General features: G+C 45.4%; 1 protein-coding gene across 10 annotated transcripts in view; it reads right to left on the reverse strand.

Annotated features, from left to right (window-relative positions):
• RGS6 (regulator of G protein signaling 6) overlaps window positions 1-12,633 on the reverse strand; it is a 283,258-nt gene that overhangs the window by 30,766 nt on the left and 239,859 nt on the right. For all 10 annotated transcript variants that reach the window (XM_040560601.1, XM_040560603.1, XM_040560604.1 and 7 more), the window contains one exon: window positions 1,905-1,994. In XM_040560601.1, the coding sequence (XP_040416535.1) occupies window positions 1,905-1,994 (90 nt within the window). The remainder of the gene's footprint in view (window positions 1-1,904; window positions 1,995-12,633) is intronic.

Below are 12,633 nucleotides of genomic sequence, written 5' to 3' on the forward strand. Positions count from 1 at the left end.
GCAGGCTCTGACAGCCTGCTGTGTTTCCTCTTTCCTTCCTTCTCCTTTCCAGATATTTACAAGAACTTTAAAGAGATGCCTCTCAAACAAACACCAAAGGCACTAAAGATCTTACCATGTACTTCAATGTATAGAAACTTCATGTTCTTTCTGTTAGCTTCTCTGTACCTATGCTGCTTCAGAAATGTTCACTTGCTCAACACAATGCAGCACAATTGTGAAGAGCTGGACAGATTCTATAGTAACATCAGTCCCCTCCTGCATCGTGTGAAGTTGGTGCACAACACATCCACACCGATCTACTACTGCATTTTTTGTGCTTTGCTATGTTTACTTGTGCACACACAGATCTTTCTAAATGAAACTTGATTCTTACTTTCATGGCTGTGTTAACATGACACCAAGTCCCGCTCCTCCGGCATTTTGCAGGGGGATGAGGATGTCATGCTGACACATCCAGGGCTTGATCTGACAGTAGACAAGGACTGCAAAAAAAGCCTTTGGTATGAATGGGCTCAGCTGTGAGGAGAAAACTCTCCTGCTTTGAAGCGTGTGAACCCTCACGTGTTCAACAGAGATTTGGGGGGAGGACGGGGATGGCACAATGTAAGCTTATAGGCGCAGAGGAAGGCAAAGGTTTTTATGCTTTATACCATCAGAAGACTTTGCCTTGCACTTCCTTCTTTCCCCACAGCCTCTGAACTCTAAGTCAGGTCTAACCTTTTCAAATGTAAGCAGCACTGCTCTATGCTGTCTCAAATCAGACGTTTTGAAATACAGGGCTGACTGCTGCCCTCCGTTACCTTCCCTAATCCACCTGCCTGCAGTCCCAGGCGTAGCAAACAGAGGGGTTTGTCTCTTTTTGTCACAATACGCATGGTTTTAGGACACACAGTGACAATCAGGACAAAAATATCATTGGGATTTCATCGTATTGTGCCAATGAAATGTAATTTGGCAGCACACAGAGAATGCAGCAGAATAACAGCAGGGAAGATGGTGATGGAAAACCCCACACTCAGGCTGCAGGTGCCAGCTTATGAGTGGTCCTGGAAATCAAACATAAGAGAGACATATACAGGTGTACATGCATGCACATGCACACTCGGACACGCAGATTTATGGAAGTCAGGAGGTGCAGGAAGCATTTGAACACAGCCACCAATGCAGAGAGCAGCAGCTTACCTCCCAGACTTTAGAAAGGACGGACACGTGGGTAGGAGCTGCCACAAACCTAGGTGACTGCTCCTCTGCTACTCTGAACTGGGGGTCCTGGCAGAAAGGCAGTGCTGGCAGAGCACATGCGGGCACCAGAAAAGCTAAAGAGCTCAAACCCAGTTCTCCCGTGAAAAAATGTGGCTGAAAGTCTTGATTACTGCATGGGTTGCAATTATTTCTTGTCTCCAAGGAAAAAGAAATATCTCTTGGGTGCCAAGAGCAAGTGAAAGGAAGAAGAGAAGAATGGAAATCACTGCAGGGCAGTCTAGAGGTAAGGCATCCAAAGGGAAGACCACATGGTGAGGCTGGGGAGGTGAAAACCAGAAGGGGTGAAATTTGCAATTAATAGATTGATGGGTTCTGCTTCTCGTACCAGACACCATCTTTGTCATGAGGCAGAGGCAATGCAGTTTTAATTGCCTGCACTGCATTTGGGAAACAGCTGTGCAAGACAAACACATTTTTTTTTTAATAGTGGGTCATCATATTTTCTCGAAAACATATGTTGAGGCTGTGCATACGGATGCCATACCCTGTGCCCCTGGTGAGGAAAACAAAAGTTCTTATTGCTTTCATAAATAAAATTTAAAAGAAGAGACAATATTTTCATTTGCACACTAGCAGCAAGCAGCAGACGAGAATCAAGACGTGCAAAGAGATGCAAGCATGTCCTTTCCAACAGATACCTTCTTCTTTGCCAGCAATAAGTCCTGGTAAGCATTTGAACGGAGGAAGCGCGCGTAGCTGTCACTCTTCATCAGCTTGTAAATGTGCTCCTGTGGGACAGGAGGAAATGAGAGACAGAGAATTGTTATCAAACCTCATTTAGACATCACAGGGATTTAAAACACAATGAATTAGAAGGAAGAGAGACTGATCAAAGTTCTAATTAAGTCTGCTACTATCGATTATGCGCGTTGTGGTGGTATACAGGAGGTCCATCCTGGGGCAGGACCCTGCTGTGCTTGGGGCTGCATAAACACAAAGCACAAAGATGGCCCTCGCCCCAAAAGGCTGGCACACATTATTCAGTAATCAGTGTTATTTTGTAAAGACTGCAACTCTCACCATTCCCCAGATTATAAACAGGTGTCCAGCCAGACTGAAACTACTGGGATGGCTCAAGATGGAAGAAATAAATGTCAGAATTTGTCCCATACATTGGGTTGCATTTTACCACTCATAGATACTTGCACTATCACCCAGCATTCCCCTTATAGTTCACAGAGGGGAACTGATACTCGGACACATTTCACCTCCACTTAAGACAGACACTCAAAATAAGCCAAACTGTTCATGTCCTGAAAAAGCCTCTATCTCTAGCTGACTATACATGGAGCTTATAGGCCTAGCTCAGATGTGAACGTCTGCATCGTTTGTATAAAGTTACATCAGATGTGTCCCTCATCACCACAAGGTCTTTTTTCTCCTACCGAGTCAAACTGCTGTCACCAGTTTGCTCTGAGAGTACAGCACCTATGGTGTGCAGCTTCAGTCTTACAAGGGGGTGTTTAATTGCGGCAGAACTTCATGCTAACTCTTTTCCATTTGCCTTGCTTAGTTTTACTTGCCTGATGAAAATCCCGTATTAGAGTCAGCTCTTCTAATTTTCCCTGGTTTGTAAATAGATATTAGTCCAAACATCAAGAAAATCAAACCATAATACTTTGGCCAAATAAGGACTGAGAACACACTAAGGGAACTCAAACGAAAAACAGGCACTTTGGGCACTTCTCTTAGACTTTGCCCATGGAAGCACTTTTATAGACTTAATGAGTTGTTTTACCTATACTGATTTATACAACAAGAAATATTCTCCCCTGCCCTACAGACATTGCAGATGAAACTTTGGAAGAGACAAACCAGACTCAAGTCACAAAGCTTATTTCACAGTGTTAATAAGCCAAGCAGAATTCCCTTATCGTCCCCATCAAGGGCGATTAGCGATGACCTGTCTGTACACAGAAGAACTGCTTAATTCAGCTTTCTTGCACTATTCAGTGTATAGTCAGTCTTAAGATGGGCAAAACTGCCACTGGTGTTACTCAGATTCAGAGTAAAATGTATCCTTTGAGCTACAGCCTGGTGTGGGACAGTTTTTACTGGTTAATTTCCACATTTGCTTTCAGACCTGTCAAATCCTCATTTCTGTGAAACTATCTGAAGGATAGCACAAGATTTCGTGAAAGAAATGCTTGTATAAAGTCATTTACCAACACAACCCCTTCTCACTGCAGAAAACAAACAGAAGGGAGGGCACAGCTCCACACTTATCAGGACAGAATGAGCAAAGCAGAAGCTGAGACAAGGACAGGGAAAATAATGCAAACCATGGATATGGTCAATAACAGGTTTGTGTTTCTCTGGTATGAGTAAGGATTTTCAGCACCAGCTCTCTCTCAAGCACTTCACCTAGTAGAAACTCAGCATTCAGTTGATGTAAACCCAGCCACGGTGCAAACAGCTCAGCTGTGTTGTTACCTCTTAAATCTCGGAAGGAGACTCCATCTCCTCCTAATAAAGTTCTTCGTAATTAATTGGAAAAAAAAACCTCTCCACCTAACTACATACTTAAAAGGCTTTTTCCTTCCTTCTCCAGGACCATGGGTGGCTGATGAGTAACTGGGGCAGCCACCTTGCAGCCCCATCAGGAGTAAGGGCTGGAAGGGTCTCCAGAGCCTTCCTCCTCCTGGTGATCCTCCCTCACCGCACCCTGTACATGCAGGGTGCTGGTGGGATGGGGTACTGAAGTGGGGAGGAAGGTGTTGTGGGGCTGAGGTACAGCACTGGGTAACAGGGATATTTTGACTGATATTTTGATATACAGGTGATTACATTTTTCGACTACCTTTGAACTCCCAGTGGTTTCTTTACCTGTGGTCAGACAACTGGGTCTGCTCCGAAAGGCAGAGATAATATTTTTGGAAAATAACATTCAGTTTTCATTTTTGCCCAGGCAGATCACATTAGCTGCTTTCATGTTAAGAGGAACACAGTGGAGCAGAGACTGCTAGCCATATAACCCACTGGCATGCAAGCAAAACCCATCATTCTTACTCATGTCAAGATGACTTCATGTACTTGACCTTAAAACAGTATAAACTCAATAACTGACTGTTGGAAGGGGGAAAAATTACTTTGATCCTCAGATGAAATAAACCACAAGCCAACTTCTCAGGTGAGGCCACTCCATGAAGAAGAGGAGTACTGCACACCACATCCCTAGGTAACTGCTACGAAGGATTTTCTCTGCTTTTTACATCTTCGAACTGCTGAGCAGCACTGCTACCTTTCAGCTGTTCACTAATGATATAATGAAACGGGGAATAGCTATTCCTAGGCTTTGAATGCTAAGGAAGAAAGAAGGCCACGCACGGGGGAAGGGAGGGATACATACAGCTTCAGATGCAAACTTTCCTGCTTAATCACAAGAATTCAAAGGGCTGGCTTTCAGAAGCTCTGGACTGGAGGCACAAATGAGGCACCGATCATTTATTTTATAGCACTGCATTTCTGAAGCACCTACTGGAAATCTGAGCCACTTGCTCAGGCCAGCAAAGACTGCTTACCAATAAGCAACAGCAAAGGACAGCTTACACTGCTGCAGCCAAACTCCCTGCTGAGACTGCACCACGAAGGTTCCTGCTGAAATTGAGGCTGCAGTATGCGTCCAGCTGCCACACAGTCAGCCTAGCTGCAGGACAGGGAAACTGACCGGGACATTGGTTTTCATCTTTATCCTTCCTCTATTCTTCATCACCAAGCTGTTTTCTGGTATACCTTCTGGAATCCAAAACTTTCTAGGAGGTGATGGATCTAGGGTGATCCTCATGGGCTCCTTCCAACTCCGATGTTCCACAAATTTACAGCTAGCACTGAGCAGCTCCTCATTTCTTAAATGCACTGAAAGCCACCAGAGGTCTAGCAACTGAGAATAATCTTTTGAGACAGCCTGAGCAATGGGCATATTAGCAGAGGTGCGTGCACGGATTTAGCTGCCCTGTGCAACTTTTGCAAATTGGCTTGTCCCCATGCATCACAGATTTTTAACTCACTTGGGATCATTGCAACCCACTGGTCTCTCACGTCCTAATTTACTGAGCAGCTGCTTTTGTTTCTTCTTTTTATCACATGGTGAAGAGGGAGCATCACTTCACCAAAGACTGCAGCCAGCATTTCCAAAGACTGCACGTGATATGCATGCATGCTCCATGACATACCTGAGGCTGCTGGCAAGAAATGTCAGCCTTCCTATCCTTATGCTGAGAGAACTCTGCATTTTATAAACTTGCTTATTATAGGGGAATGAGCTCATTATTATTGACTCCCTGAATACACAAAGCAAATTGACTATTTGTGTAATTTTTAACAACGCAGCTGCAGCTCTGGACATCGCAGTCTGTTGCACTGCAAGCAGTCTGGACAGAATTATCGTTCTGACATTTCTTTGTGAGTGCCATGGGAAACTGCTATGCCACATGTGCACAGCAGAAGGAGAAGCATTTCACCTCGGAAGCACAGCAACTCCCAGCCATTTCTGGGTACCACTTCCCAGGCAGGGCTCAGAGTCCCAGCTCCCTGCTCTAGCCTTCAGACAGCCCTCCTTATGGGAGTCACGCTGAAATTAAAAAATACATAAAATCTTCTAATGAAAATTGCCTAAGTGATCTATTAAGCCATTAAACAAGGTAGCACCCTGCTTTTAAAACCTAATAAAGGGTGGAAAAAAAATCTTTCAAGATTTGTCGAGGAGTCCACAGGCCCCACGCACCCCATTGCTCTCCCCTGCAGCCCTGCCAGCTTTCAGTGGTGCTTCCCAGGTCCTGAGCCAAGGTGCCAGGGGCGATGGGGTCTGTGTGCATCTCCTCTTTAGAAAAAGGCAGAGCCATCTGGTGCCTCGTGCACCTGAATCGCATCTCGCCTGCGGGGGGAAGAAGCAAGCATAGGGGCTGAGGGCTGTGCAGCTGCACCAAACCTGCCCTCTGTCCTTAGGCTTGTACAACGGGAGCTACACTTCGGAGAACACAGCCATCCATCCATCCCACTTGCCACTACCACTGCAGGATATAAAGGAGGACAATCAGCAAATTTTAAAGGGGAGAAGGCTGTCACTTCTGTGAATTAGAAAGCAAAGGAACCATAAAGGTAAAGCACAGCAAATTTCTTCTCTACTGTTTTAAGTAGAACCAAGAAGAAATCCCACCTCAGCTCCAGCTGAAGTGCAGGGAAATAAAGCCAGATAAGCTCCAGCATCTCTTGGTTTGTTTCCATTCACAAGCCCTATATTTGGAAGGAGATGAAGGACAAGCTCTGTAAATTTTCTTGACAAAAGGGGAATGGGAGGGGGGGAATAAAAAAAAAAAAAAAAAAAAAGAAGAAGAAAGTTTGCAATCCAGACGGGAATGTGGGAGGTGGCTGAGATAGCAGAAACCATCTCAAAGCTGCACCTGCTTCAAATCAATGTGCTGCAACGTGATCCCAGGGCTCTCCCCCTCTGCAGTCAAAGTGCAGTGACCCTGAGGAGGATGGGGTGGCAGCCTACCCAGCCAAGCAGGACCTTGGGAACATCCAAGAAGTATGTGGGAAAAACCTGAACAACAAAATATCAGAACAAACCGGCTCGCACAAAGCATCTGGCAGACCTCAGGACGCCTGTTGTCTGTTATGAACATTTCAGCCGAATATCTCGGTTCTTTCCTATGAAACGTGCATGAGACAAGAGCTGGGTTGGTGGTTAAACATCTCAATTTCTAATCTCACCTCTGTCTTACACACTGTCACTCTGTGACAGGTCTGAAACATTTTGGGGGTTGTGAAGGCCAAGCACAACACACCCTTTGCACCAGCTGGATTCCAGCAAGTCCTTACATACTAACTTGCTGATAAAAAGTTTTCCCTGTTTGTGCCTGAACACAGCTGTAAGCTTTAGATGTTGAGGGGGAAGAGGAGGAAATCGCCAATTCTTTGCTTGTTTTGTTTCAAGCCCAGGCTTCTTATTTAGCACGTTTTTAGACCATTCTAGGGGAATTACACTGAAACTAGATAGCTGTTGAGATTCACTCAAGCCCCAAGGCCCCACTTTGCCCTTCACAAACTGGTCAGGAAGTGCCTTGCTGTTCTCTCCCACTCACGTCTCCTGGATTGGATTGGCATGTCCCTTCACCCTGCCACCAAGACCTGGCATTAAATGAGTCAGGGCATTTTTGGAGACCTCTTTGTAGTGCAAGCAGGCAAACAAGCAGCTGGCCCTCAAGCCAGCTACGAGGCAGATTCGCAGCACATCAGACAAATCCATTCAAAGAAAAGCCCCAAAGCAATGTAAAGCAGTAGACTAAACAAATAAATAAAGAGCAAACCATAATGAATGTTCTACCTGCATGCTGGGCACTGGGGGAGAATTTTCTGCAAATTCACACATGAGAGAGCAGAGCCTCAGTGAATGCCTTGTGGCCTTCGCTGGAAGGGTGACAGCAGATGCCAGCTGAGACCTGCCTGGGGTTTGTTTGCCAAAGGGATGCCTCCGCTGCACGTAGAGGATGCAGGAAGGAGAAAGCAGGGAGATGCTGTTCTGAGCACGCAAAGTGTGACTGCTGCACCTCAAATTAGGCTTGGCAGCAGCCTAATGCCTTTTGGCCAGCACCTCTGCCCTACATGGACACATCTGCGGCAGGTTAAATCCTGTGCCCCAGCACCAGCACACGTGCTGCACGCAGCACAACCCGCTAGCCAAGGGCTGGATGAGACGTACCCTATTCACTCCGCCATACTTTTCCCAGCCCATCCCTGGGACAACCTATCACAGCACCACCAGGATCTTCCAAAAGGTCTATGCCAAAGCAAAGCAAAGAAGTGTCTTACCCTGGAGCAGTTACCTGTACCATTTCCAAACAGCTTTTAGGAGGAATTATGATCAGTTGCCATTCAGCCTAACTGCTGGTGCCAAAACATCCTTTGGAGAAAGTGGAAAAAACTACCATATTGACATTGGAATTCAAAGCAGCTGGTAGCAGGCACAGCTGAGACAAGGCATGCAGCACCCAGCAGAGAAAAGATGTTCATAGTTACTCTCACTGAACCCAGTGGGAAAACACCAGTGAGGGGAGGATATGGGGAAACATTGTTTTTTTTACCCCAATTCCCCTTCATGTCTCCAAACCCCCACTAACAGCACCTCTGCATCTGCTTACTGTGGTCCCTGCACTTAGGATTTTACTCTTCCCAGTGATGCTGTACTGCCTTTTTTGAGCTGTCTGCTCACACTACCCAGTGGTACCTAGCAGTACTGCCACCTAGCATGGCTAGTGGGGAACAAGTGCTTTTGCTGCTGTTGGAGTGCTGGACTTGCCTGATTTATAGTTAAGGAAAGAAATGTTTCAGGTTGGTAAATGACACATAAGGGTCTTGGCTTAAGTGTGAATTGCTCTGGAAAATTTGAGCAATATCTTTTTGTCCACTCTTGAGTTATTTAAGTGACAAAATTATTTACACCCACAGTTTCAGCTGGTGCATTTTCTTCACACTCAACCAAGTTGTTTTTACTACTACAGAAAAAAAAAGATGAATAATTATACCATAATATAGACTAACCTCCCTGCTAAACTAAAAAGCATAAAACCTCTTTTCAGACCACAAATGAAATTACACCAGGCTGAAGGCACAGGAACGTAAGAAAGAGCTTTAGCAGGAGAAATCACTGTAAGCAATGAGAGCTCATTTTGAGTAATACACAGAAATCCTTTGTTTAGCCCTGTAGATACAGAGTTGGAAACCTAATGTAAATCTCTTGTGTGAAAATGCATTGATAAAAGTAACACATCAATTTAGCCCCGGCTCCTCTGGAAATGGCTGAGACAAGTGGTTTGCTTCATACCTTCGGAAGTACAAATGGGACTGCAGAGCTGCTGGGGGGGTGGCAGCAGATGCGCTGCAGAAGACTACAGAGGCAAAGCCCTGCTGAATGCTGCACGGTTTAGGGGTCAGCTTGGTACTGCAGGAGGATTTAGTCCTAAATATAGCAAGGGCTATCCTGGGAGACCAGAGCGGGCTGTCGGGAGCCTAACGCCATATGAGCAGCTTTAGGTTTTGAGAACAATGATCATGGCTAAGAGGCTGATTCTCACAATGTGGGCCAAATCCTGGCTACTGGCAAAAAGCCCAAGTGAACAGGTTTTGCCTGGGAGGAGGGAACAAGCTCATGTAACATTTGGAAGATTGGCATCTCTTTTCCAAACAATACAGGATCGAGGAGATACAGCAACAAAGATGGCTTTTTGCACTCCCATACATGCTGCAGTACAGCCATGAGATGAAATTACTCAACTTTTTGGCTAAGACATTTGCAAAGCTGTTTGCAGCTTCCCCTTTCTGATTCCTCTGGGGAAAATTCCGCCAAAAAGTTGACTTCTGCCCTGGGCAGGAATATGCAGCATCCCTGCCACAACAAAAATTAAACTGGGGCAATCTATGTCCACTAGGAGATGGTGACAGCAGGATGCAGCCTTACAGAAACAAGCAGCATCCAGCTTCTGAGTAAAGGTGGTGGTGATGATGAGGTAGGTACGACCAGCCCTGGTGACACAGAGAACACATCCTGGACACAAAACCAGCCTTACAAGTCTCACAAATATTTTGACTGTAGGGTCGCTACTGTTATATCACCTTGGACAAGCCTATAAGTGATTGAGCTCAAGCTCTTTGTCCATGCTACAAATACATATCAAAACCTTGCATCTGTTAGCTAATTAACTCCATCCATACCTGCTGTGGTCTGAGAAGGGGAGATGTGAAATGCACTGCTGATAAATCTCCCCAGGGATTTTTTTTTTTTTTTTTTTTAATTAGAAGGACAAACACTTCAAGAGATAACAAGCCTTAGAAAAATTAGAGACCGCGGTGTTCCTGCAGCACATGGGTTTGGCAGGTGTGGAACTGAGCTATCTGTAGGACTTCTCACCCATTGTGCACACTAACGGGACTTGTCGCTTCACTGGTGGAGATGGATGCATTTGCAAGCATTTTGCTCACTGCCTGAGAGAAGCAGAATAGTGTCGGCTACTTCTTGGCTCTCACACGAGCAGGAAATTCCCTTGCTCTGCAAGAAATGGTCATTTCTTGCAGTCCAGAAGCACAGTGCACATTAATGGCACAGGGGTCCCAGAGAACCAGAGTCTGAGTACTGAATACAATTTTAAGTGAGCTAGAGGCTTTCCCATGGCATCCATTTAAAGGTAATCTTTGGTGTTAGGAGATGTCTGACAAAGGCTGCATGTTAGGACATTTTTTCTCATACCACATGACCACTAAAGCACAAATGAAAATGAAAGGAAAGGATAAAAGAGGTACTTTCTTATGCATGGTGTGTATATATGTTTACGAAAGTCTCAGTAAAGTAGGAACACTGAATACCTGCTCCTATATTGACCTCTGCTTTGAGTCTTTTATTTCCTGCTTTGTGCAGCATCAGGCACACCAGCATAACACTCCACAATCATTTTCCTATTTTTGTTGCAGGAACCTAATTGCTCTTATGGGTGTACTTGTGGGGCTCTTCGTTTCAGATTCGGTTTTGTTGCAGGTTGTTCTGGGAAATCCACACGGAAAAGAACTTGCATTTTTGTTTGTACGTGTGACAAACGGACAGCAACAGTGACACACTGGCTGCTGAGGCCTCAGCCCCACGCACACACCAAGCCCTGGGACTCACAATCTTAAGATAGCACAGAGGAGGGGCAAAAGGCCAAATTAAGCCACAAAGCAGTCTGCTCTCCAGAGCAGAGGACTAGTGCATGGTAGCACAACCCAGTGCAAGACTCACGTGAAAGTCATCCTACTGGGACACGTGAATGAGCATCATGCAAAGCTATCAGCTCATGGGGAGGCACAGAATAGCCCGTGTGGCCAGGCCCTGTCCCTCAGCCAGGACACCTGACCGCATTGCAGCTTTTTGCACACCCTGCTGCAGCCCCTTCAGTTCCCCACAGCACGAACACCAGGTCGCTGAGCAGCACTTGCTCAGCTGGACTCCAGACACCCTTCAAGGCAGGATACCTGGGTCTGCCCCACATCCCCTCCTGGCTGCCTTACTGCCCACCAGAGCTGCTTGGTGCTACCTCAGTTTTCCTTCCTGAGACACCTTCCTTTACAGACATGCAGGTAACCAGAGTGACTAGGTGAAACCTCAAGAAAATACCACTGATGTTTCCCCAAGTTATACACAAAAGGTGATAAAGACGCACACAATAAATGATTATTTTCATGTTTTCTTTCCATGCTTTGAGTTTGCTCAAGACCTACAAAAGGAGTTCTGTATGCTCAGTGAGTAGGCACCATGTATGTGCTGCTCTATATGCTTGCTTTTACATCCTGTACATGCTTGAAAAAATAGTAAGTCGGTGGAAGAAAGGTCACCACCCCTCATTTTGCCTTCTTAGAAAATGACATTCCACTTCCAAGAGATCCTTGCTCTCACTTGGAGTTCGTTTTTAAATTCAAGTGTTCTGTCACCTCACGTCAACACTCACAGTGTCTTGATAAGACCAGAATGAAACCTGAGGACTGGCTGCTGACAAATCCTGCAAGGGTTCATCGACCTGTTACAGCCCAGGACAACCAGACCACCACCTGGGGATGCTGAGAGCACAAACTGGGCCCAGATCTGGGCCAGGTAAATTTCTGGTTTGAGCAGCTCAGAATTTGGCATTATGGTCTAAATCTGCTCTGGAATTAGCCAAGGATCTGAACAGTACAGTCAAAATCCCTAACTGAGCCTGGATTAGAACTGAATTTCCCTGAATCATCTTCACAGAAAACATAGCTGATTACTTCAGGTAAAGGAACATCAATCTAAAACTTTATTTCATTTGTTAAAGAAGAAAAATAAACAAAGCAAGTCGAAAAATAATTGCAAAGATGACTACATGGCTTACCTTATTCTAGTATGCCTGGCTGTGATGCCCCTACAAGCAAACATCAATATTGGGCAACACGATACATCCCTACAATACTAGCTCACAGTACCAAGGTCTACAGGACTGATGGGACTGAGGCAGGGATTAAAGACTTTCTAAAAGCAGAAAGACATTTCAGGAGAGGGGAGGAGGGGAGGAAAAACTGTTAAAAAATTAATATGTGGTACAGATAAGCTGTAATCATCGTACAGCTCTGGTTTCCCATGTTAAAGATGAATTAGTTGGTCTGTCAGCAGCTCCATCAGCCAAAAGAGGCTATTTGGATGGAGCGGAGCTTGTTTACTTTCCAAAGCTGGCTGTGCCTGCTTCATATTGCAGGTCCCCACATGGGTTGTACAGTGATGCTGATAACTCCCTGGGGAGCTCCAGTCCTGCTAAGTAGTTCACTGTTTAATTGAACTGACCTTTCCCGATGGTGCCCCATGTATTAAAAGCTGCTTCACTCCCA

The sequence above is a fragment of the Cygnus olor genome, chromosome 5 (assembly GCF_009769625.2).
Source record: "Cygnus olor isolate bCygOlo1 chromosome 5, bCygOlo1.pri.v2, whole genome shotgun sequence".
Taxonomy (NCBI): Eukaryota; Metazoa; Chordata; class Aves; order Anseriformes; family Anatidae; genus Cygnus; species Cygnus olor.